Source organism: Tripterygium wilfordii, chromosome 22 (genome assembly GCF_013401445.1).
Source record: "Tripterygium wilfordii isolate XIE 37 chromosome 22, ASM1340144v1, whole genome shotgun sequence".
Classification (NCBI taxonomy): Eukaryota; Viridiplantae; Streptophyta; class Magnoliopsida; order Celastrales; family Celastraceae; genus Tripterygium; species Tripterygium wilfordii.
The window spans coordinates 524,295-550,025 of record NC_052253.1 but is presented as its reverse complement, the minus strand read 5'-3'; the positions used below and the strand labels follow the sequence as shown (position 1 = coordinate 550,025).

Here is a 25,731-nt window from a genome sequence, read left to right as displayed (position 1 = left end):
ATTTTCCAACCCGGTGTCTGATTCCTTCTAATCCATAATTCAATACTTGTACCAGCACACGAGGCCTAATTCACTAATTCTCGTAGAATCGGCAACTTGTCACTCGACAGATTCTGTGTGATAGAGCTTGGTGGTCTTGATTTTTCCGTCAGAGTTCCAATGATTCAATACCAGTTGCAGGCCATGCACCTTGAGGCATCATGCTAAAAGAGTAATTACCTTTAATAATGAGACATAGTTGTCAGCAAAAGTAGGACTAAAACACAACAAAGGGATGAGTAGAGATTACCATTTTACAACTTAAATCTCAAACTCAAGTTGAAATGAAAGCAACGAGGAGCCACCTGACATAAAAATGAGAAGAGACCACGGGAAAGGAAAGACTGGGGAGAAGTATAGTTTAGAGACACAAAATTGTTTCAACAGGTTGCATAAATAAACCAATCTGAAGAAGTAAAATACACATTTTTTCCCGGATATCCCCAAAGGGATGCGAAAGCCGCATATGTTTAAAAAGACACAAACGCTCCAACTCTTACCTCAAAACAAAAGGAGAAAGTTCTGTGATGCAGAAGGGTTAGATGTAAGGGAATCAACGAGTTGTGTGAACTGCTGAAGGGGATGAACTACAGACCAGCATATTGATATTCTCCCACACACTTTTTGATAGCCTCGTCCGCCTTCTGCGATTGAACCCTTTCTTCTTGTTTCTTTTTCTCCCTGAAAAGACAGAAATTATAATATAAAGTAACTCTAAAAATTTACAAGCAATTGAAGAATGGCTCTGAGGCATGAGAACACGGCATGTTTACAAATCTTCTCTGGCTGGAGCAGACCAATGTTTGCAACCCCGTACTCCCACCAAAAATAAATAAATCTTGCAGGAGGCTTAAATTGAAGAGCATCAGAGGATCTAGAAATACTCTATTTTAAATCTCTAGTTCAGAAGACTATCAAATGAAGCAGTGACATTACCTATCCACAAACTCCTTCAATAACTCCTTTGCTTGAACCAACTTTGTGAGCAAATTGCGATATACATCTAGATCCCGATCCACACTTCTTTTGCTGACATTTAAGGCAGCACAAAGCTGTTGGAACCATAAGAGAAAATTATTGAATTTGGTTTGTGCAGTTGATAAATGTTATCGCATACGATGATAATTAACTTATAAGAGTTCCAAAATGAATAACATCCCCAACAAGAAGGGAAGACACTATAATGCTATTGGGGAGTATGAATCTCTAGGATGGAATGTCCATCCTGTAAGCTCTTCAAAATATTTTTGACAGTCTTATCTCCATAAACAGGCCATATGCATGCTTGAGCAACCAAAAGATGAGACCCCCCCCCCCCCCCCCCCCCCCCCCCCCCGGCAAAAAAAAACCCTTGCTGCAACAGATAAGGTTTTAGGCAACCCAAAACCCAGCTTCGCCTTATATTGGGTTAGCTTAGGTTAGGGCTGGAAGAATGAGCATCATAACTATTTTTCCTCTAGTGGATGAAGATCACAGATCATGGGTCTAGTAAAGAATGTTTCATATCTGGCGAAAAACGGTGAAACAATAATGTCAAAAGGCACCTGTCAGAAATAACTTTATAACCCGAACAAATAGATTTTTCCTTCAGTAAAGAGTGAAAACATTCTATGATAATATCACCCAGCAAACTCCTCTAACTCAAATATAGTGCATTAAAGCAGATTCACAATGTTATCATTATGCAGAGAACCAATTAATTAACTTAAAGCAATGAAATCAATGAATCCACACTGCACATTAGAGTATTAGACACATTGAAAAGATAGCAGATGGAGCACGAAATCCAACCTTTTCCAGTATTGTTGGTTCACTTGCATTAGCAAGCTCAAGAAGACGAAACAGCCCAATGGCAAAAAAACGACTGTAGCTGAAACTTTCCTTACTTCCTGCTCTTTCTGCAATGTCCTTTAATATACCTTCAATTTCTCCTTCTCTCGATGCAAACTCAAGTAATGAATTGGCAGTCTGAGCCCGAGCCCACTCTTCCAACTTTTGTGCATCAGCTCTGCATTGCGGAGTATATGCAATTATAAGATTTCACTTCAATGCAATCAGACTACAAATAATTACAGTGGATCATCTAAAGAATTTAGGGTTGTAGAGTTGCGGGGATGCAACTTAGAGGTCACAGGTTCAATTCATAAAAACAATATCTCCACATAATTATGTAGGGGTAAGGTTTGCATACAGTTTGCATGTCTCCGACCCCACTCACTGTGGGAGCCTTGTGCATGAGTATTGTTTATCTTTTTTTAGTAGACTAGAGAAGGACATATTTTTCTCACAGCAATGTAACTTATATGAGCAAAGAGATTGTGAGAACAAACATGATCATAATGCAACTTTCTTACACAATATAGCCAAACTTTAGACTAGACTAGTTTCCAAAAAGTGAACCCGTGACCTAGCGCCAGCTGTAAAGTTGCTTCACTGCAATCTAGAGGTCCACAATCTCATTCCTAAGAAAAGCCTCTCTGTGTTTTATGGGTAAGGCTAAGTACATATTTCTCGGCTAAGTACATATTTCTCTTTCCCCTGAACCAGCCTCCAATATGGGAGCTTTGTGCACAGAGTTGTTTAGCCTAAGAAAACCAGTCCATCCAAGAAAATATCTAGACGAGTATCCAAACTAAAGCTCATTCCGTTCACCGTAAACCTGTCCTTTGGCCAGAACACCGTAGTTTACAGCAAGTCCTTTGCACAAATCATTTCTACCTTAGCTTCATTATGCATTATCTTTTTCTAGATATTTCGAACGATATCAGAGATTTAGTCCTTTCCCAATCTTATTAGCAGCATCTATGTTTTATTGTCGGAAGATATATCTCTGGCATTCCATAAACAGATGGACTAGGTTACTCATAAAAGCAGCTCCTAATGAACAAAAACAAAAAAAAAATTCATTAGACAAACCTGTACTTTTCTGGATCTTCATTCAATGCCTTTATGTATGCTTGGAATATGGCATCTCGATCCTCGTCACTTGGATATCCTTCCATTAACTGATCATATACAGTAACAAAACCAAGGGCAAACACATGGTCATAAAAATATGTCCTCTTGTACCTCATCAAGTGTTGCTGAACAATCAGCTCTTGCAGAACTGTGCTATAGATACTGGGGATTGGTCTCTTATATGCCTTCAGAAAATTCATCTTTGTTTCAGATACAGTTGGCACATCTAAAATTTCAAGTAAACAAACAAATCCAGTGAAAATTGGACCAAGGAAAAAAAGTGTAGATAAACAAAGATCTGCTAAAATCGAAGCAAATCAGATTTTGAATTATTCATGATCCACTTGTATCGGGATTTACAACATAACAATGAATACAAGCTACAACAGTTGATGCACTTATCACCATGAGATTCCTAACTTTCAGCCTCAAAATTGGGGAATCAAGTCAATAGCTCAACAATAATTGTAATGATTAGAAACAAGAGACTTCAAAATCGTTTCGGAAGCTAAATGGCAGCAACAAAGATGCTCATCTCCACATTTCAGAGACAAGAAACATTTTAGGTCATTTGTTAATCTACACAAACGATCCGGTCCCAGGCCAAATTTGTGTAACGTTAAAAATTTACCAGTAAAAGCCAATAAATGTCCAAAAAACGATCCAAATTATACTCTGCTCGGTCTCCGAGTTAATGTAGCAAGAAAAGGCAATTTGAAACTTTCACCCCCAACGCGCGCACTAAAAGATCTATCGAACCGAATCAAACATGGCTACTGCTTAGAACGTTTATTTTCTTTTCTTACAGTTTTCAGAAGCCAAACAAGTAGCAGCAATCGTAAAGAATACCTGTACTGGCGGACATGCACTGCATAACCGCACAAGGAGTCGAATTCGACGCTCTACCGCCCACGCAGTAGTACAACAACCTAGTACGGAAACGGAACCCCTCGAAATTAGAACCTCGAGAGCTCGTTGATGATTTGAACACTTTCTTCTCACTACAACATCGACCTAATGCCGAGAACGAAACAGAACTAACCGCGGCCATTCTCTATATTTGTACAAGTACGCAGAAGAATAGAGAACTAAAATTGAAGGGAGAGAGCCACGATTCAAAAACTTCCGCTAAAATTTAGGTTATAGAGAAAGCCGAGAGAAAATCCATAAGGAAGACTGCATTGCAGGTACGGATTTTATTCTCTTTTCCTCGGAAAACAGAGAGAAAGCGAAAGTGTGGAGAGAGGTCCACGAGGGTAGCTTATCCAGTGTGGGGGAGGAGGGATCGACATGCTTTTGAGGAGATACCGATAAGGTTTTGACGCGTGGCGTCGTGTGAATATGACCTCCAGGCCGTTTGGGTAATTGGGTTTGTGTACTTCGGCCTACGAATACGATCAATAGATTCAATACAGAGTGATGGGCCGAAACTGCTCAATTGGGCCTCATTTAGTCTATTGGTTTTGTTATAATGAGACAGCCCATATAGTTTCTCTGGTTTTGGGCTTGAGCTGCTTTATGGCAAACGTTTTTTTTTCTATTTCCGCACAACAAAACAAACAAAAAACTAAACTAGCGAAACCCATTTGCTGCTCCAATCCCAAACCACCAGAAACACAAACCGCCTGTTGTTTCTACGAAAACATCGTGCCTTACCAAACTCTATAAAGGCGAAGTGTCGCTCCCGAGCTTCTCCATCGACACAAATCCTCAAAGTCCACTTCTGCTCACATAAAAGAATCTTAAATCGTGTTCAAGGATTTACAAAATCAGAGAGAAGGAAATCATGAGTTCAAGTAGCAGAGCTTGGATCGTCGCTGCTAGCATTGGAGCTGTGGAGGCCTTGAAGGACCAAGGAATCTGCCGATGGAATCACGCATTAAGATCAGTAAATCAACATGTGACGAACAACGTCAAGTCAATCTCTGCAGCCAAGAAGCTCTCTTCCCCAACTTCTGCTGCGGTTTCAAACAAGCTAAGAGAAGCCAAGGCGAAGCAATCAGAGGAGTCTCTGAGAACAGTCATGTATCTTAGCTGCTGGGGTCCCAATAATTGATCCATTAGTCTGCATAAACAGAAGAAGTTTCTTGAGTTGGGCTCTTGGTTCGGTTTGAATGCCAAAATTTTGAGATATGAATGGCAATTGACTTGTAAATACGAATGGCAATATACCTATGATACAACAAAATTTAGATGAAATGTTTCTTTCGTAAATCAATTTCTGTTCTTTTGCTCTTTCATTTACACATCTGATTCTGTTAATTATCTGATTTGCGTCCTCTCGAACAAGTTAATTGATGGTGAGAGAAGGGAAGAGACGGTCGATGTTTGATTGAATTCTCTGCATATTCCTCAGATGCCAAATGGTTTTAAGTTCGGGGATTTGCGAAACAAGACCCACCATTCCCAGCAACCCTGTTCCACAGATGTCAGACTTGTAATATAATAAAAGCTCAAACAAACTCGTGCGAGTTCTATGTATCTAGAGAGATTCAATGAACTCGAAGCTGACAATAATGTAAGTGAGCTGAGATATATTATGATATATGACGTCATATATGATATCAAGAACAAAGTTTCAGTCTAATTGGACGATGGTCTCTGCCTCTTCACTTGTTGAGTCTTCATAGCGAGAATATTCTGGTTCTCTTCTACACCTAGTCCACAAGTGCGTATGTGTTTCGGTCATCTGACGTGGCGATGGTTTCCTTCCAATACTTGGGCGCTTTTGTATTTTACATGGCAAAACCTTGTGCGCTTATTGCATGCGTCACCGCTAAGTCCAACTCCAAATGGCATTTGTCTTTTATCGAAATCCAATCTTGTCCTCGTCTATCTAGAGTGACTTCTTCAGGTCGTCGGGGCATAAAAGTCTTATCCACTCGAATCAGTAGTCACCCACCGAAAATCAAGAATACCACTGGTTTGTCATAAAAGCACAAGATCCACTGGTTTGACATGCGCATATACCAGATCCGCTCTCCATGTCTTCTTTACCGGCCTAGGGCCACCACTGCTTAGACAACTGGACTATGAGGAGCCCAGCCTGTTAGAATAATAGGTCCGACGGTGAGTTGCAAGTGGATAAAATGAAAAAGAACATAGAAAAATGGCTACATCTAAGACAACAAATCTTTCGAGGAGTGATCATTGTAAAATGCAAGCCGGTTGCATATCCATAGGTACCATAACTTGTAGATTTGCACCATGATCGTCCCGGAGGATTGCGGACTGACGCTCAACTCACCAATCAATTTTGACAAATAAAATCACCTCTTTCTTAACCCAAGATCCACTTTCAATATCCACACAAGTACACCGCCATTGCCAACTATCTAGTCTGGGAGAGCAACCGTATTTGCAGAGAATGTGTGACTTCAGCAATCACTGGCTGGTTTGAGAGAAGAGAGACAACAGATGGTAAACAGCGACTTCTGAACCAAACCCATATCTCCATTTTCGGGAAAAACAAGCGGACCTGCTGTTGACACGATTTCTCCGGCCACAAATGGGTGTTGACGAGAATAAAGCAGAGACTGAATTGAAAGTTTGGAGTCTATGTAGACTGCCGTTTTGGCAATCAAGCAGTGGCGGTACTTCTTCTACTACAATTTCTTCTGGTTCTGTGAGTCATAATGTGTATCAACAACCCCAAAATCAGCGACTTGGAGAGACATCGAGCTTGCATTCTGTCAATAAGATGTCGCTGGTAGCAAAGTCTCTGTTGCCTACTAGAAGGAGACTCAAGCTTGATCCCCCTCAGAATCTCTACTTTCCATGTAAGGTCCAATCGTTAACTGGGTCATCCTTGTCTTGTCTTGTGATTTGATTGATTCCAGCTGATGTTGTTAACTAATTTTCTGATTTATGATCTGAGATGGTTGTGTTTATTGCCTATATGTTTTATTTTGATGATAGCTTGTGTGGATCTTGGTGTATCTCCTAGAAGAGAACTTCTTTATTCATTTTTGTTTTTCCATCTCTGGATTTGATTACATATGAAGGCTAAATAGTGTCCCTTGAGTAACTGTGTCAGTGTAGGCTGTATGTAGATGTATATCATCTGTTAATAGCTTATCTTGATTTTTTGATACCAATAATCTTACTTGGAAAGTTGATATTTCATCAGTACATCTCAACGTGAAAACTTTCACCAATGTTGGCAATTGCGGATTCCTTTCTATGTTGATAATTGTTTGCTAGATAGACATTTGTTTGTTGCAATCTGATCTGTACTTTTGTTGTTTTGAAGATGAACCTGGTAAACAGGTCAGGAGCGCAATTGACATTAAAAACACTTGCAAGTCTCATGTAGCTTTTAAGGTGTGTGGCTTTCAAGCTTCTAAATGGCAAATTTGCATATTTCTTGGATATATAGTCAATTGACATGACAGTAATGTGAAGTTATATGTCGCACTCTCGGCTTGAATCTTTTGAGAAACATTGTTAAAGATGTATTATTGTAAATCTGTATGATTTCCATAGCAGAGGAAGTTCTTCTATTAGCCAATATCAAATATATCTTGTTAATTAAGAACTTTAGGGCTTTTGTTTTTTATTGCCGGACTAATGTATCTTGCTCTTGTTAATGACCAAGTTAATCTCTAACCGGTGACTAATCATTGCTGCAGTTTCAAACAACTGCACCAAAGAGTTGTTATATGCGTCCTCCAGGAGGTATACTTACTCCTGGAGAAAGTATTATTGCAACAGGTAATACATTCCGTCGGTTGGAAAAATCAGTGATGGAATTATTTCAGTTTATTTTCTTTTCTTAATCGATGGCTTTTCCAACAGTATTCAAGTTTGTGGAGCCTCCGGAGAGCGATGAGAAACCTGTATTGCAAAAGAGCAAGGTTAAATTCAAGATCATGAGCTTGAAAGTGAAAGTCGAAATGGAATATGTTCCAGAAGTGGTATTTTGTGTTTGGAATCAATACTTTTATACTATTCATTCTAATATGTTACTCCCATTGCGGCATGATTCGTTGCATGACCTTTGCTTTCACTTTTTTTTCCCCCTTACCTGAAAATGTATATTTGACCTTTTTGGACAGTTTGATGAGCAAAAAGATCAAGTTGCGGTGGAACAGGTACTGCGGGTTGTTTTCCTTGATCCAGAACGCCCTAGCCCGGTAAATAGAGTAGAACTCTCCTCTGTACTGGTTATATATTTGTGTGATTGCCTAGTTATGCTATTTATGAGATCATTCATAATGTTCACATGATCTTGATATTTTTTATGTTTCTGTCTAGGCATCGGAAAAACTTAAACACCAATTGGCTGAGGCAGATGCTGCCCTTGAGTCAAAGAAGAAGCCTCCTGTAGACACGGGGCCACAGATTGTTGGGGAAGGCCTTGTTATTGATGAATGGGTGAGGCATTTAACATTTATGGATTCCAATATCTTGCTCCTAATTTTGCATGCTCGTGTTGAATTATTTATAGATTTTCCAACTTCGTAATCTTTCCATAATTTCCTTTGCAGAAAGAACGGAGAGAAAGATACCTGGCTCGGCAGCAGGTTGAAGGAGTCGTCGATTCTGTGTAAACTGATACTTTCTGCTGAAAAAAACACTCTTTAATTCGTTTTCTTCAACCAAAAGCTCCCTCCATGTGAGGTAAAGGACGACTAGGATGCTTTTGCAAGAAAAACACTTGGAAAGGTAAAATGGAAGCATGTTGTTGTTATTTGAGTCTATTTGGTTTTTTAAAAAAACGCATTTACTTCGAGATTCGAGCCTAATTCCTTGTAGATAGAGGGATTTGATTAACCCAGAAATTCAGTTTTGGCATGTGAAAGTTGTTTCATTATTGTTGATGTTGTATGCTGTAACTACGCAGAAGAACCAAAAACTATGTGAAATGTGTATCAAGTGCTTGAATCCTCGTATATAAGACAAGGCTATTTCCCATTGCTGGAAAATCCATTCATTAGATGATCTCATCAGCAAACTCAAACTTGGGAGGATATTATGATTTCATCATGATATTTACTGGAACCATATCCCTTTCTTCTTCCTTTTCCTTCAAACGCTTCACGTGTGGAGCCGTGGAGGTGTGCACGCGGACAAGAACCCGAGCAGCCAATTGCATTAGCTTATGGGTTAAGGGCCCTGCAATTTTTATTTTTTTTGAATTTGATAAATAGACTGGACGTCTATTATGGTCAATGTAGCAATTTCTACTACAGGGATCCTTGTTCTTAGTCTTCTCTTGTGATTTAATCAGCCATAGGTGCCACAAAATTACCTTGGCAATGCAGTTCTTGATGTCTTTGCTCCTGATCAATCAAGTGATACCCTGGAAAAACTATTGGGATATGCTTGCAACAAAATAAGAGCAGCCATCAAGAAGGTGACTGACAAGTATGTAAGATCGGCAATTGACTTCTTGAAGAAGCAAGAGAACTCTAATAGGTATCTTCATCTTGAACTAAGTCAAACTGAAGTCCTGTTTTATGGTCAAGCTAGTTCTAGCCATTTTGATTCCCAAAACGATGCGGTAAAATGATGCCTTATTCTAATTTTTTTTATTTCCCCTATCTTAAACAATAAATTATGGTACCCTAATTTGTGGTTGACTTTGCCTATCCATGCTATAGATTTTGGATGGGAGAAAGGGATTTACATAGTAATCGATGTTGTCCAATAACTTGGCGAGAAAATATTTGGTGGTCATGGCATGTCATGTCATGGGTATGATGTCAAATCATGTGTAATTGGGAATGAAAGTAGTTAGTTCATAATTCAAAATTTCAATTATCTTCGACCTCCTATAATTTGATATTGTAAGCGGATGCCTACAAAAAATTCCCTTGCCCAACATTCTCTTTTTTTTTTTTTTTTTTTTTTTCGGTAAGAAAGAGCTCTGAGTTCAATCTCTTAAGAAATGTTATAATACTATTGACACTTGTACATCACGTCAACATGGGACATAGTGTAGTAGAACCACTGAATAATCTCTTTAAATTGGCCCTTAAATCAATGAACGAGCTTGATTTGATAAGTTGACAATCGATCCTATGTTAAATATGTAATAAATTAAGTTTTTTTTTTTAAAAACGAAAAGCGGAGATTTGAATTCTTATTATCATAGTGATATACATAATTTTTATCACTAGTTGTTCGAGTGCATAATTAAGTTAATTTATTTAAAAATGGTAAAGACAAGACATCTCATTATTTTTTCATAAAAGGTACATATATATATATATCACATTATATGTCTTACGAAACATATAACATTTTAACGAAATTCTAACTTAATAAGGACAAAACCCTATAACCTTGAATACCCTTTTTAACCCTTATATTCTTCTTGTTTTTGAAAGGAAACCCTTATATTCTTATAATCTTATTACCTTCTACTATTTTTATCTCCTGGTGTAGATAACTTGCTTAATTTAGCCAGCAATACCTTCATAAAAGTACTTCTTAAAGGCATCCATATGACCTACCTGCAGACAAATTGCAAGAATCAGCGATCCATCGCCATCTGGACTCTGTAGAAGCAGCGAATCACCATCAAAATCATGAGTCCCTGGACCCATATAGATTTCTTTCCCCCACCCGAAATCAAGACCGTAGAAGGGAAGCGTGAGCCAGCTGATCACGCCAAGATTAGGGTTGCCGTAAAAAGGCCCTTCAGTGCCACCCAACTCATGAAGATCTTGAAACTTGGTCAAGTCCTCTTGGTTCTTCAAATACCCCATTGCAGATTTCACATAATCATCTGTCACCTTCTCAATCGATTCCCTTATTTTCTTGCAAGCGAATCCCAATGGTTTCTCCAGCAGCTCGCCGGAACGACTCATCGCGACGACATCGAGAGTCGCGTTGCCGAAGAAGCCCCGTGGCAATGGTGGGTTCATCCGCCAACGCGAATCAACGGACATACCCAACCCAGTTGCTTGATTGGGTTCATGGTCACGAGCCCTGGACGCGCATTTCCACGTGTAGCCGGCCATGGTCTCGTACTGACTGTACGGCCGGGTTGTAATGTCTGTTATACCCTCATTGGCTGCGCTCTTTAGTTTCTCCACTTGGGTTTTGCTTATTTTGAGCATGGCCACAGTGGTCTTTTTCTTCCGTTCTTCTCTGCTGTCTAATTGTCCTATAATCAACGGCGGATTTTCGAATTCCTTGTGATCGAACGGTGGAGAATAATCCCCAGCTCGCAATATTTTCCTGTCATGAATCGGCACCGTATTTAACGGTTCACCACGCGCATTTCTGGCCCATTCAGAGATGAAGTGAAGCGCGCTCGGCCCATCAGCGGCTGCATGAGAGATTGTTGGGCTGATGCTAAACCCACCACATTTGAACTTAGTGAGTTGAACTAGCACAAGCGGGAGTTTATGAATTGGAAGAGAATAGTCTACATTTGGAATAAGGTATTGGTATTCAGGATGAGTAGGTGAAAAATCATCAAAATCAGACAGTTTTGAACTTGACTCGGCCTCAATGAGCACAACCCCTGCATCATTGCATTCGAGCTCGAGCCGGCCGCGGCCGATCCAGTACAGACGGCCTGCTAGTGGATAGAATGGAACCAATACACGGCTAAGTGACTCTTTCAAGGTGTTGATGATGGTGTCAGAATTTGTGAGCCATTGTTGGGAGGGTTTTTGGTAGAAGTAGATTGTGGGTACGTGGGTTATTGTACCAACTTGATCCCATACCGAGAGGGGTAGTCGATGAGCTCTTGTAGGCTCAGCTGGCTTGACTACGTAGGAGGATTTAAGTTTCACTGCCATTGTGTTTTTTTATTGAAATAGTCAGGAGAAGCTTGTCAATGTGGGTAATTGAATTGCACCACTGGGATTTAAAGAACAAGTTTGAGAGGGAGAATGAAAGAAAATGGATTTGGTTGCCGATAATGTTGTCAAAATGAAGATTTCATGAGCCTAACAATTGCTTCGGTAAGAACTCCCTTGGCACACTTCCTTAAAGAAAGCCCAAAAAAGAGGGTTTGTGAAAACTGTGACATTATATGATTAAAATTATTGAAGCTTTGAAGTTGCAGTGTTTCTTGCACAATAGACACATTATGAAGTTACTGTTAAAACGAAACTCCACATCGCTTGGGTATTAGTTGTTGGGTTAGTATATTAGATGGGGTGTCCCCCTCCCTTGTAAGTCGATTTGTAAGGGAAACATTGAGGCCAACATTTCTTTATATGGTATCGGAGAATGCCTAAAATCTTAATGGGGAACACTAATCTCTACCTTGTCCACGTGTTGGGCGTGACATAATCCAACCCACACAAGTGTCATGTGGCAAATCTACTCGGTGAAAGGATTCAAAAGTTGCGGGGGAAACTATTTTACATAGACGTTAAAGAATGCCACAGCCAACTGTCTTCTCAAAATATACATGAGAATACACTCACCAATGAAGGAACAAAAATGCACCCAGCATTCAAGCATGCAAGATTTTGTAAAAAATAGAAGCATTATTCATGACCCAACTGACACTGGGAATCAAAACCTTAGAAGCCAAACCAACACACGCACACAAGGAGATCATACAGGTAACGAGAGAGTTCTCTGATTTGCCAGGTTATGGGGTTTTATCTCCCACGAAGTTACTTGCGGTGCTTCTTCAGGGAGGATAAATGGCAAAGAAATCTCGTGAATCATCAATTCACCACAGAAAGGGCATTCACTGGCTATTGCATCGTCCAACTGAGATCGAAGCTGTCATTTAAACAGAAAAATTAATTGCATTCGCCTTTCTTGCTCATACGAAGTGATACAAAAGCCATCCATAAGCCCAAGGGCAATATATATATTTATCAAAGTCCATATAAATGTACTAGTATAGTATTAGTAGGTATGTTCAGATATGTATTGACTCACTCAAAGTCTGTAATAAATGACCTTCAACATATAAATGCAATTTGGTTTAAAAATATACCTTATCTGCAGGGGTCATACTACTAATGGATTCTTCAGTTATGCTACCATTTGAATCTTTCCTCGATCCATCACCCAACAAAGTAACTTGCTTCTGCAGATCCAGTATATATTCTGCCTGCATCATTTATTTGGATACCAGGAAAATCAGTGGCAAGTTCTTGTTTTTGAAACGTACCTAGGAGAGAGTATTCTTTTTAACACTATGAAAACCCTTTGGAATCAAAGCATTCGGTGGAAGCTGCAGTGGGCTTCCTGGCACTACAAGCCCTTAAAAGGTCTCGGGGGGCTACTTACAACTTACAAGTGGTTTAGAGGAAGTCAATTTCCAGGAGTTCATCCTAAGAAGCCAGTGAGACGTGGCTTCAAAATCTTTTGGAATATCCACTCACACAAAATAAGACGAATTCACAGTTTCTCTTAATCAAGAGTGACAAGAATTTCACTTCATTGTCTAGTAATTTATTATTTTGCAACCAGATGTCCACGAAACTTTATGCACAGACCAGTAAACAAATATTTACATCATTGCATATAAATGTTCGCAGTATAACCCTGTAACCTTTTATTGCATATATTTAGAAATTTTGCTCACATTTATTATCAAAATTTCATAACATGGACGTCAGTTTAACTCAATTTTAACTCATTCTATATGGTTATGAGGCTGATGATGACAACTATGTTTCGGCCAAAGCATTCTTAATAGAAAGAAACTTGAAAAAGATATCCAACTTACTTGAGTTTCATTTGTGCAACGTGTCACATGGGCAATGAGGCACTGTGCATGAAAGGCGTGACCACATGGAAAGACATAGAAAGGGGCCATTGGTCCTACTGATGTATAACCATGAGCCATCCGATAGTCCCCACCTACAGTCAAGATTTTACGCCTACAAACCTGACAAATTAATCACAGATTCAAAACTCCTAGTTGAAGTATATAAATTAAAGTAAGTCCAAAGCAACAGTAGGTAGATTGCAAATTTTAAGAAAGAAATGATTGCAGTATGGAATAGACTTCTACTTTCAATCTCGAGCAAGAAATAAACATAACCCAGCAAGCTAAAAGAGTTGGTACACCGATAATGTTTGCATAAAGGGGGTGTCGAGGCCTGCATTGGATCACAAAATGTAACTTCATACTTCTAGGCCTACTGGGACACTAGATGGAAAACTTTGAAAAGGTGAGCTACTAACAGACAAAAAATAGAGAAAAATCTCTCAAGGTTAAACATGTTCAAGCATGATATTAGTATGGGATTAGGTCCATAAGAACTCATGATGCCCATGCAATAATCAAATAGAAATATAATTGAAGAAAACCAAAACTGCAGCTTCATTCATGAAATATCATGCACAAATGTCTAGAAACATAAATACCCCACAGTCCTCATCCTGGTGAATGACAGCATATCTTTGAGCAAGTGCACTTATATCATTTCTGATGTTATCTGCACCATGTGTAGCATCATTCATCTCCTCTTTCAGTTGTTCGATTTGCTTGTTGTAGTCCTCGAGCGACGAGCAAATTGCCTCCTGCATAAGTATCAAAGACATTGTCCAATAAGTAAAAGGCACGTTAAACAAATTGCAAGTCCACAAGCAAAGGGTTAAAATTGCTCCGATATGTGATCCCATACAGAAAGAATCTCTCAGTTCATGATTTCAGAACTGGATAGGAATTAGCATTGTCACATAAGTATTTAAATCAATTTTACCTTGGATCATTAGTATTTAATCAAAACCGTAAGAATAAATAAATCTGTGAGTAACCACGAACAGCTAAAATACTGTTATCAGTATCAAAGAAAACAGTACTTTAGACTAAGGTAACAACTGAATAAAACAAACAAGGATATATAATGACTAACAAAATCTTACCTTGAAATCATCAATTAGAGCAAAGTCTGGAAAAAATGGGAGTATATCCTCGATTTTCAAAAGGCCGTCAGTTTCTTTGAGAAATGCTATTGCCTTACGTATATTCTCCCTTTTAACTCCCTTTTCCTGTTCAATAACATGCTTGGCAATCATGAGCCACAGCTTCTTCCTCAAGTCTTCATCATCTTCAACCTTGTCAGCTTCAGCCATTGCAAGCTCAGTGTCAACCTAGCATACCAGAAAAGGACAACTTAAGTGTCAGAATAGGATAAAGGCTTCATGGTTCTCTTTGGAGTAGGAAGTAAACCATACTAGTGACAAGGACCCTAGGAACTTCTATCCCAACTTACTACCCACACCGTCACCAAAGTGGCGCCATTCAAAACATATATGAAGAAAAGTTGCAGGAATGTGTTTTCATCTCAGAATTCATAAGGTTTCGCATGTTGGAGATCCTTCTGCTGGCCCGTGGTTTGAAGTATCAATATAGTCACTACTGATTCAAAGCTAACTCAGAATCTCAATAGCATAATTGCTTATATTTTGGATTCATTCTCATTCAAAAAAAAAAAGCAATAATAAAATGATAACAACTAGCCAATGTCAACAGCAGATGTTGATGTTTCTGCAACTGGCCAAGTCTATGAGCCAATGCAGCTAATAACAACTTATTGGCTTATTGTCGTCAATTCTGATTATGGGCAAAAATTTGTATAATCTATGCTCTGATACTATGCAGAATAAAAGAGGTCCAGGTAGTAAGTAAAAATGCACCAATCAAAAAAAATTTTGAGTAAAGAGATGAAAGGTGAAAATCCGTAAATTGAACTACCACCTGTAGGGCAAGGGCAACTGCTTCTTCATGCATAGACATCATACTGTATATATGAACACAGGCACGCATTCGCTTTTCCTTGAGGCAAAGGCGCAAGGCATATTTGGGATCATAGAAGAAATCAGGACCATTCTCCCGTCCTTTTCCAAACTTGCATTGTAGAAAACGCAATAGTGCACTGTCATCTTCCTGATTAAGATGAGATAACAACCACCATTCAATTTGTTTGAGCACCATAACACATCACTAATTGAGGAAATGTGCAACCAACCAGACAACAAAAGCAACTAAGAACTCTAACAAATAACACAAGGAACTCCACCATCCGCTCAAAACCACACGGGCAGGGAACACCCAAAAGAAAAGGAGGAAAGAATTTTAAAAAGTAGCACAATGATCAATGATGTTATAAACTTCAAAGCACATCTTCATGTTTCGAAATTCGGGAAAAAGATTCTTACCTGTTTGGCATACAGAGAAAGCAACAAGTTGTGAACTCCAGGATCCTCATTATGCAAACGATGAACACAATATTCCAAATACTTGATGACTTCATGGGTTTCGTTCCTGTCATCGATATGTGCACAGTAAAAGGTTACCAAAATGCAGAAAATATAATCCATAACCACCACTGAATATATCTTAAAAACTTCTAACACTTTGGATAACGCAGGAACCAAGTTTTTGAACTCTTTGCCAGGGTATATTCAGGCCATGTGCCATAGGTCAGAAAATATTCAGGAAAAAATGTACATTGTCTAAGGAAAACGAGAATGACTTTATATCTCAAGTTGTGACTACAGAGGACACTTACCCTAACTTCGTATGTGATTACAAAATAGTAAAAGGAGTTCTAATCAATTTTCTCTTCTTAAATATTCAGCAATTACAATTGATCAAAACTCAAATTATGGGGACAAGAAATTAGAACACTCAGGATCAAATTCTGATGAATCATGTGGAAATCCAAATAAATAAATAAACAAACTCATCATCGTGAGCACTTGTTATACATATGTGACAGGCTTTTATTTTTTAACAGGAAAAGTTTAAAAAATTGAATTAATAAGAAAGAAACTATAACTATCATAGACTTATAGGTGCATATTACTTTGCATGAGGTTCACTTGAATAGCGCATCATTGCAGGAATAAGTTTCCTCGGGTTGAGATTGTTGTTGGTCATCCATGACTCCACAGTTTCATATGCATCTAGAATGATGAGATCTGGGGCAAATTTATACTGCAACCAACCACTGTATTGGTTATTTTCTTTCACGAATTTTGAACAAAAAAATTGAATGATATATTGCCCTGACACATTAAACATATCCAAATACTAACAGGGCTATAAAGCAGCTACCAAATACCGAATATGTAGAAGAGAAGAATATTTGGAGATGATGGAGGAAATATAACAAAAAAACATCAGAGCCAACATGCAAAGTTTCGTGGCATACTATACACATCATAAAACCTGAATTTGATATATACCTGAAGATCTATTGGAACAGTGGGTTTTTGAAGAACTTCCAATGCTTTCTTTGCTTCTCCTTGCTGACAGTAAACAACCCCACCCCCCAAAACATGAAAAGTAAATAAATAAACACCTCGGTGAGAACAGAAGAGGAAAGAAAAGAGAAACAGCTGCCCGTATCAAAATGGACTTGTCTAATAAATGATTGAAATAAACATTAATGAGGTATCTCATTCTAAGTCAAACCAATAAAAAAATTTAAGCACTAAGCAAGTCCTAGAGATTACCGGCCAATTGCTAAATAGGTATGACTCATTCTCTTGATGATGATATTGTTCTCTATTAGTATCGTGCTTTCTATTTTCCTCTATCATTAAAAGCAACTACCGGTTTAATTAAGGTTGGTAGTGTTCTTCATGGAACCTCCTCTTTCACATAAAAGACCAGAGAGTTATTAATTAACATTTTAAAATAAAGATTAAACTTTGACCGTTGTATACATACAAACAAGTCGGTGGTAGAAATGGAAATACTAAGAAGATTGTACAACAGCTATGAAAACACCTGAATATAATGGTGAACAACAATTTCATACTGCTCCTTCAAGCTGGCAAAGTAGACCAATTCTTCTACCCTTCCATAGCTGCAATGAATTGTAGTATGAAGGAAGATTACTTTGTATAATTTGTATGTGATAAAAGAACATCACAGTCATGATATAAAGGACAATGAGGCTCATTACACTGGATTTGACTTATTTACAGCAAAATGTGATTAGTAGAGCTTACTATATATAGAAACAAAGCTTGCTGCCTTGGAATGAGCTTCAACAACCACATTATATGAGAAGTAGAATTACCTTGGAGATTATTATAGAAGTAGGAAACATCTACTAAATTGATTTAATTAAGTTGTATCCACGAGCAAAACATCACAAACAATTCCCTCTTGCCCAATTTTTGTTTCTTCAACACAAAACAAACTACGAATATGAACTTCGCTCACAAGTAAACAACTCGGAGCAGAGACTTCCATTTTACATTTAGCAACTAATATTAGGAGACACCACCACAGAAGTGACAATTTTACCTCTCTAAAAGTTTCATTGTGGTTGCCTCATCCAAGACATCCTTGCAGTCACTGAGGAAAGCACGAAATTCTCTTATGATAGATTGATACTCTGAATTACGATTTTCCAAAACGCTGTCATCTTCCAAAAGCAGTCGATTTATCTACACCATGGAACTTGAAGATTTGATAGCAGTTTAACATATAATACCAATCAGTCACTGACAAGTATTTCATTCAGCAATATAACATATTCACACATTAAAACTTAAGGTCGTCATCTCATACAATCACTGTGGTTGGTAACATAAATTTTCAATGCTTGAAAACGTAAAACAGAGCCATTCCGAAAGCTTCTTTCATGGAACTACACCCAATTTTCTTTTCTTTGAATAAGGAGATGGACTTTATGTGAATAGAAATAACTTTCAATACCACCAAAAGTTCAACAGGCAAGCATGTGGCCAGTCCTGCAACCTAGAGGTTTCAAGTTCAATTCCTGAAAACAGCATCTCTACATATTATGTAGGAGTAAGGTCTGCATACCTCCTACACGTTCCCGACCCTGGCCATTGCAAGAGCCTTGTGCAGGAAGTTGTTTACCCTTTACCTTTATACCATCAAATGTTCTCTTAGTAATAGCCTTTGTATAAACTAGAAATGTACGAGAATGCAAGAAATGTCAAATGGCTCAAGGATGCACTGTACACAATCTGAGCATCCCGCTCTCCAAATCTCAAAAGGATGAGGAAATGCATAGTCATGAAAAGAGGCAAAACAAAACCTTGTCTAAGTACAATTCAGTTGCCCATGTGGAAATCATCGTGATCTGGCATTTATCATCCTTCGCAAGATTATCAAGCTTCCGCAACAGGAAAGTTCTCAAAGCATCCTACAATCAATAAAATAATAATTAAATTTGTAGATGTGTGCTCAAACTTCCCATCAAATCAGTTATATTTGAATTTTGTGTATGCTACCCAAAATTTAATGAGTATTTCTAAACACAAAGTTACAGTTGGGTCTCATAGTTATAATTGGAGTCTTATTAGTTTACTTCTTAGGAATCTAGTATTAATTGAAGGAAATTTTTATAGAATTAGGATTACTAGAAGTCTATATACATGGATGTAATCTCTCGAGAAGGATGATAATGATGTCCTGAATAATATTGAGCATGAGAATTGCTTTTCAATTGTGTGATGCCATCCTCCTTCATTGTGATGCCAAGGAACCCTAGGTGTTCTGCTTAGGCTATCTATCTCTTTTCTTCGTTCTCTCTCATTTCTCTACAATTTCAGATCTGATTCTACCGTTTTTAAGCCCTAATTTCAAGTTCTTTTAAGCCCTTATAATCCAAACCCTTTAATACGAGGTTAGCGAAAGCTTTCCTAAGTCAGCTTATGTGAAAAAAAGTGAGTACAATTCATTGTAGGAGAAAATATAGGATCATTAGTCATTACATTGTCATAGTTATAGTATTATGGTATCATAGCATCAAACAATTATTGCGGTTACCTGTTCGTTAACACTAATAAACTTCAGAGTGATTTCCTCAAATGATAATACGTAGTTAATCTGCAAAACACACGTCCAACGGTTAAAAGGTTGTCCTGAAATCAAAATACTATCCCATTGTCTGATACTTACCTTAGATTGATTAATATCTATGAGACAGACGTATACAGCTTCAATATTATGAAATCACTTCTTACAATTTCAAATCAGATTCTGGTCAAAAGGTATTATACTCAGAAATTTTTCATCACCAAAATTTGAAAGTTGATGAGTAGGCACTGTAGGAACTCTTTTAAGCTGATTATACTGCAATAAAATATGAAGGAAAAGCAAATTTACTTTTGCATAGAAAGATGCTGCTCTGAGAAAATCCTTGGAAGCAAATGCAGCTTCAGCCTGCAGAACCAAGCTCTAGTTAGATACTAGTCATAAAACATTAAGATTTTGCACTAAAATACGTATGGCAACAGAAAATTCGATTCACCTTTTGGTGGCACAATTCTAAGAGTTTTCAATGATGATTAAAATGATTGAAAGAGCTACTTAAACTAAAATAATGTTGATTAGATGCGACCTGCATTAAATATACTTGGTCTTTTTGGAGCGGGTCACGACAATTCGCTAAAGCTGTGGCATACTCTTTCATGTCCAGATACACCTTCCACATATCTCGGCCTTCATCACTAACAGACACCTATGTTGTGAACCCATCAAGCAGTAAAGAACAAATAAAATTTCACCCATTCTCATTCAAAAACAGAAAAGGTGAAGTCATAATTAACACAAACCTGGAAAATAGAATTCTGGTCATATGCATAGAACAACCCAGCAGTGGCATCACTGCATAACCCAATGATACCCCTTGAAACCGACTCTGACATTTGATCAAACTGAAGTTCCTCAATGATTTGCTCGCTAATTCTGTTCACAACCTACAAAGCATTTAACAGCATAGCAGAGAAGATTAGAAGCAAAAACACAGGGAAGATATAGTATTCACGCAATCTGGTAGATGACAACAACAACAAACTTTAATATTCTATAACTCCAATGTCAATCACTCCATATCAAGATCTCTGTACACAAGAAATCCTGTGAAGTAAATTCCTTGTACCATTACCAGAAAAGTATGTAAAGTAGAATTAAAATGAACTTCCATGAAGGGAAAAAGTATATCACACTGTACCTTAACCTTATTCCCGATAAGAAGCAAGAAGTGAAATTCAGACACAGCCATAGAACTGGGTTTAATCGCTTCAGCACCCTCAACTAGCTTTGTATAGTCCAAGAGAGCCTTGTTCTCCACAAAATTCTCATCACCATCAGTAGAACTGCCAAAGATTTTTCCTTAAGAAAGGCTCTTACAACAGAATTGAATTTGGCATAATGCTAGAAAGTAGAAACTCATATACATCACGCTAGGAATAAGAGTGAACATATCAAAAATACAGAAACAAAAATCTTAAACCAGCAGCAGTTACAGAGATACATTTGCCGCCAGAGGAAAAGGAACAAAAGGAATCAAAAAAAAAAGAAAGCGCCATGCAGTTACTTACTTACTTCTGCAGATGCATACAAAGAAGAAATTAGAAATGGCATCACTACCTGTGCTGTGCTCCAAAATTGAGGCCACCGTGATAGATACCTGCTCCAGAAAGCCATGCGAAGTGAACAGCTCTTCGTTGCTTGATAAAGAAATGCAATTCACTGAAAGGCCAAAAGAATGCCAGAAAGTGTCATACTCAGAAAAGTCAATAAGAAATGACTATCGTAATTCCTTTGCCTTTTAGCAAGCGCATGCAATTGATTATGGATAAGGGAAGCAAACGTAACATGGAAACTGCACATCCTAGATTACTGGTAATTCTTTCTAAGAAAAAAAAATAATTTTTAGAAGTCGTCGACATGGAAAAAAAATGCACTTGCCTGTTTGGTATTTCACCAGGAAGTTCCATGAAATGGACCGTACGATCTAAATAGCTAGCAAAGACAGTCTAGGAATGCCAAACAAACAATAAGCATTAGTTTAAACATTATGAAAGATTGATATCAGCCCACAAATGGCTCAGGTCTAAGCCCATAAAAAAATTGTTGAATTCAACTGAAGCCATTTTACAATACAAGCATAAATAAGTTTTTGAAGGGTTCCAAAGCAAAAAAAAATATCCTCAAAAGCAGGATTCCAAAGAAGTCGCTTTTGTAATTATCTGTTGCAGTTCAATGATTCGAAATATGGATTATGGCATATCCTCGCAGAACCTAACTAAGTTCTAAGAAAGACATCTGAGACAAAATTCACATTTACCAGACATTCTCAATGAGCAAAAATGGGTGTTAAGCCTGTAGTTCATCAAAGAGAGAGTATACAATTTGACTTAGCTACAATTCATTTCTATTCCTACATAAATGAAATAAAATCAAGTGAAATTTTCTTATTTTTTAGCCCCATCAAGAATCCTAACAAAAAGGAAAATACAATGATATAGAATGTCGGACAACGAGACCAATCAGAAACATATGAATTTAGGACAGTAAGAATGCAATGCCCCTCCTCCCAGGAAGCTGAAACATATCACTCTCTTGTACGCAAGAGTTGAAATAAAAGTTATGGTATAACCACCAACAGTATTCCAAAAAAAAAAACTAAATGGCATCTTCAAGTAATCAGTGAAGTTTAGGCTTCAACCACTGGAACCTAAGGCCCATCATATACCAGTTCATGATTTCTCTAGCTATTCATAGGGCACTGAAAACACCATCAGAAACATATTTTACACTTTACAGAGAAAGGAGTACCAACAAAACAATCGACTTCTTAGCATGTAAAGCATGTCTCTTAACTTTTTTTTTTAATCATCTGTGACACAAGACACGTGTTTACAGCTTATTATATTAAAACTTGACTTCTAAATACCAACATACAGAACTGGTGTCAGAGCTTACTTACATCAAGTGATCCAAACCCAGTAAACGAATATAGTCTTGTAGGAGTAACAGCCATGATGTAATATCTAGTCCCGTTGCTTACACTAGCCGTTTCCATCTGTACACAGAAATGGAAAACAAAAAAGAAGATGAAAACCAATGAGTGACCAACTTACAGTTATAATGGTGTTAGTTCATCCTAGATTATAATTAGCTTCAGACTAGGTCTTTCCTCTGACAATCAACTCTGTCAAAGCAAAGCAGTCCATTGAACCCGGGACTATTCAAAATATTATATTAAGAAACTGTAGATGAATTCATATATGCTTGTTCACTTATTTGAATAATCTCTGGCATGAAACTGATAGCAAACAGTCACACCAAGCCAAAAAAAATCCCCCAAAAGTATGCAAGTTCAAGAAAAATTGTACTTCTCAAGTCTTGACATAACTAGATAAATAGTCAAGAGTTCTAACTGTACAGAAGAATGATGAAGAAGCACCGAATTTTAGAGAGAAGAAAAAAGGCACCTGCAGACCCATGAAAGCCTCTGGAAGTTCAGTTAATTCAAACAAAAATTTGATATACTTCTCCTTCTTGTCCTTTTCATCCACACAAATTTCGTGAAGTTGGCCATTGTCTGTACCAAGAATGAATTCCTTTGTAGAAGCTGTATTCAAGGATTGAAGCAGAATATTGAAAGTACATCAGTACATTTAAAACTCTTAAGTCAACATATCAGAAAGCTGTTGCTAAGAAATTTAAAATTACCTTCTGTAATCTGTTGTCTATTCCAGGCAACAGCATTCACAACTAGACCTTTCAATTTGTTCAGTACACGAGGCTTGCTCCACTTTGCATGAGTGTAGAAAGTATCAGCACCTCCATTACCAACGACAGTTGCTATGCAGTGGCTACCCCCAGGATCAACAAAAACTCTGTGGATAGAATTTTCCCCAGGTCTACCCGCAGAAAGATCAATATCTAATACAACAAATAGACAACAAAGAGCTAAGCATTCTAGCCAATGAACAGAATCAAACCAATCCAAGAAATGAGTTAACTGAAGTCCAGTGTTTTAAAAGGCGGTCAGGGCGTATGCCCTGAGGCGCGCCTCAAGGCGAGGCGCCTTCAAGCTGCCTCCGGGCGTACGCCCTTGATAAAGGCCTGTGAGGCATACGCCTCATATGCCTGAGGCGTACGCCTCGAGGCGTATGAGGCGTAATTGTTGACACACCACAATTTATCAAAAGCAATGCCCACAAAGAACAAAACCACAAACAACCCAGCGAGGCCATTCCAACCGAGGACGACGATTCTTGAGACAAATTCTCGAAGACTCTCTCTCTCTCTCTAACAAACAAATCGTCCAAGGAATCAAATCGATTTTCAGCTTCATACATACTCTCTCTCTCTCTCTCTCTCTCTAATTCTCTGTTGGTGTTGTGCTACTTGTGCTCTAGATCTTGAATAGAAGGTACGATTTTCAGTGTTCAGATCTTGATTGATTCTGTTTTCTTATTATTCTTGCTAATATTTGCAAAGCGAGCATGTGAAGTTGGCTTGGAGGAGTTCCATCTTTCATAGGATAACTAGAATGAAAAAAAATGTTCGTTTAGTATATAAGATACTTGCGGTGATAATTTTGACAGATTTCAAATCCTGTCATCCACACAACACCCACTAGTTTTAGACATGTAGCTTTAGCATATTGAGAATGGCTGGAAGTAATTGATTTATTTTGATTCTTGAAGACTTTATTCAATTAGACTTTCTCTCTAATTCTGCATCCAACTCCAAGTTTCTCTGCTGATCACTTGAATTGATGATGGATGGAGTTATGTCTTCATAAATTGATAAATTGATATGATTATATTATTTGAATGTGTACATGTACATTTTAGATTAAGCATATATGTTTTTTTGTTGATTCTTACCGAGGCTTACGCCTCGCCTCAAATAAGTCAAGCGCCTCGGTTTCCGAACCCGCCTTTTAAAACACTGCTGAAGTCAGCCTATATTTGAAGACATGTTCCGAGTTCCTCTCCAGCTCACTCAAACTTGTGGTAGTCAAGACTCAACCCTCGGCTTAAAATAGTTGAATTTGATACCAATTTTATTGCAACCAATCAACTATAGGCCTGAGTCCTCCATATCAATTATAGCATTTACTAATCAAGAAACGTCTGTAAGCAATAAAAAAGTGCAATTATTTTAAGCTCGTGCAACCTTACGCACCTCAGAGGCAACTACAACATGAAGAAAATCTGAAAGATACTTTAATCAGGCTGTTTCTTACGAAGACTTCAGTATCATTTCCATTGTCATATTTTTTACACAATTTGAAAGCAATGCTGCATAAAGTACTGGAAAAAATAACTAGAGCACAAATACCTAAAGACCAAAGCAACACATGTATCAAACAAGAGCAAGACCAAAACACTGAATGGAAGAAGAACAAACCATATGAATCCCCGACGCCAAAATCATGTCTAATGACCCATCCTTTACTTGTACCCAATACGATAACATCATTTCCAGCAGCCATGCATGTAATCACACCACGCCCCTTCGCAGCATATCTTTCAAGAAGATCAACCGTGAAAACCTTCCTCCCTGGATCCATCTCTCACATCCAGTAGTGTCTAATACCCCAAAGTAAAATTACTACAGGAAGAAAGAAAATTCGCGAATGAGCACATGGAGATCGCATCTAGCACAAAATAGAGCTGATCACCGACAAACACAACGCAAATTAACGCAGTTCATATATATACATATACTAAACCAATTGTACACCACAATTCTATATTTCGATGTTTATATGTAAAGAAAATATATGAATTAGAGGACTTACCAGGTCGAAGATCAACCAGTAACCAGATTACGTCGTCAGTGATTCAGAGCCGGCGAAGCGTGGTGGCATCGCCAAAGTTCCGTTGGGAAGTTGCTGAATTGGGTTTTTTATGGTTTAAATCAAGCCCGGCCCACGTACGATGCCCTGCTCATACACAATTCAGCTTTAGAATTTAGATCCTCAAGCCCGGCCCAGGTCGGATGCGCTCCTGATTCCTCATGGGGCCCAATCTCTACTTATAAGTCAAAGC

General features: G+C 38.1%; 5 protein-coding genes across 5 annotated transcripts; 2 read left to right on the top strand and 3 right to left on the bottom strand.

The window, feature by feature from the left end:
- Nucleotides 1-257: 257 nt before the first annotated feature.
- Nucleotides 258-4,286, bottom strand: LOC119991141 (protein THYLAKOID FORMATION1, chloroplastic-like). Its single transcript, XM_038837373.1, has 5 exons — nt 3,847-4,286; nt 2,956-3,223; nt 1,831-2,047; nt 976-1,091; nt 258-720 (listed from the first exon to the last, which is right to left on the bottom strand). Exons 1-5 carry the CDS (start codon nt 4,046-4,048, stop codon nt 627-629), a joined length of 897 nt encoding a protein of 298 aa, XP_038693301.1. The 5' UTR covers nt 4,049-4,286; the 3' UTR covers nt 258-626.
- A 395-nt stretch (nt 4,287-4,681) lies between these two features.
- Nucleotides 4,682-5,211, top strand: LOC119991143. The gene has a single exon (XM_038837375.1). It carries the CDS (start codon nt 4,784-4,786, stop codon nt 5,051-5,053), a length of 270 nt encoding a protein of 89 aa, XP_038693303.1. The 5' UTR covers nt 4,682-4,783; the 3' UTR covers nt 5,054-5,211.
- A 753-nt stretch (nt 5,212-5,964) lies between these two features.
- LOC119991142 (vesicle-associated protein 4-1-like) lies at nt 5,965-8,896 on the top strand. The gene is made up of 7 exons (XM_038837374.1): nt 5,965-6,776; nt 7,250-7,320; nt 7,629-7,710; nt 7,795-7,913; nt 8,055-8,132; nt 8,254-8,373; nt 8,487-8,896. Exons 1-7 carry the CDS (start codon nt 6,506-6,508, stop codon nt 8,547-8,549), a joined length of 804 nt encoding a protein of 267 aa, XP_038693302.1. The 5' UTR covers nt 5,965-6,505; the 3' UTR covers nt 8,550-8,896.
- A 1,250-nt stretch (nt 8,897-10,146) lies between these two features.
- Nucleotides 10,147-11,907, bottom strand: LOC119991898 (spermidine hydroxycinnamoyl transferase). The gene has a single exon (XM_038838433.1). The coding sequence runs from the start codon at nt 11,754-11,756 to the stop codon at nt 10,404-10,406; it is 1,353 nt and encodes a 450-aa protein (XP_038694361.1). The 5' UTR covers nt 11,757-11,907; the 3' UTR covers nt 10,147-10,403.
- Nucleotides 11,908-12,298: 391 nt separating this feature from the next.
- Nucleotides 12,299-25,620, bottom strand: LOC119991638 (vacuolar sorting protein 18). The gene is made up of 24 exons (XM_038838011.1): nt 25,482-25,620; nt 25,088-25,291; nt 23,396-23,608; nt 23,155-23,294; nt 22,647-22,742; nt 21,626-21,693; nt 21,305-21,406; nt 20,886-21,030; nt 20,488-20,631; nt 20,274-20,393; nt 20,039-20,095; nt 19,700-19,759; nt 18,966-19,073; nt 18,203-18,345; nt 17,678-17,756; nt 17,131-17,193; nt 16,749-16,879; nt 16,099-16,204; nt 15,638-15,826; nt 14,803-15,030; nt 14,302-14,457; nt 13,658-13,819; nt 12,920-13,036; nt 12,299-12,699 (listed from the first exon to the last, which is right to left on the bottom strand). Exons 2-24 carry the CDS (start codon nt 25,248-25,250, stop codon nt 12,526-12,528), a joined length of 2,964 nt encoding a protein of 987 aa, XP_038693939.1. The 5' UTR covers nt 25,251-25,291; nt 25,482-25,620; the 3' UTR covers nt 12,299-12,525.
- Nucleotides 25,621-25,731: the final 111 nt, after the last annotated feature.

What these genes read in the sequence shown, in the direction of transcription:
- LOC119991141 (XM_038837373.1), bottom strand. Translation starts at nt 4,048, where the DNA reads ATGGCCGCGGTTAGTTCTGTTTCGTTCTCGGCATTAGGTCGATGTTGT. An exon ending in GAAGATCCAGAAAAGTACAG is followed by an intron (nt 2,048 to 2,955) that starts GTTTGTCTAATG and finishes TCCGCAATGCAG; the next exon opens with AGCTGATGCACAAAAGTTGG. An exon ending in TTGAAGGAGTTTGTGGATAG is followed by an intron (nt 721 to 975) that starts GTAATGTCACTG and finishes CTGTCTTTTCAG; the next exon opens with GGAGAAAAAGAAACAAGAAG.
- LOC119991143 (XM_038837375.1), top strand. Translation starts at nt 4,784, where the DNA reads ATGAGTTCAAGTAGCAGAGCTTGGATCGTCGCTGCTAGCATTGGAGCT.
- LOC119991142 (XM_038837374.1), top strand. Translation starts at nt 6,506, where the DNA reads ATGGGTGTTGACGAGAATAAAGCAGAGACTGAATTGAAAGTTTGGAGT. An exon ending in AGAAAGTATTATTGCAACAG is followed by an intron (nt 7,711 to 7,794) that starts GTAATACATTCC and finishes CTTTTCCAACAG; the next exon opens with TATTCAAGTTTGTGGAGCCT. An exon ending in ATCCAGAACGCCCTAGCCCG is followed by an intron (nt 8,133 to 8,253) that starts GTAAATAGAGTA and finishes GTTTCTGTCTAG; the next exon opens with GCATCGGAAAAACTTAAACA.
- LOC119991898 (XM_038838433.1), bottom strand. Translation starts at nt 11,756, where the DNA reads ATGGCAGTGAAACTTAAATCCTCCTACGTAGTCAAGCCAGCTGAGCCT.
- LOC119991638 (XM_038838011.1), bottom strand. Translation starts at nt 25,250, where the DNA reads ATGGATCCAGGGAGGAAGGTTTTCACGGTTGATCTTCTTGAAAGATAT. An exon ending in AATTTTGGAGCACAGCACAG is followed by an intron (nt 21,031 to 21,304) that starts GTAGTGATGCCA and finishes AATCTTTGGCAG; the next exon opens with TTCTACTGATGGTGATGAGA. An exon ending in CTGTTCCAATAGATCTTCAG is followed by an intron (nt 16,880 to 17,130) that starts GTATATATCAAA and finishes GGTTGGTTGCAG; the next exon opens with TATAAATTTGCCCCAGATCT.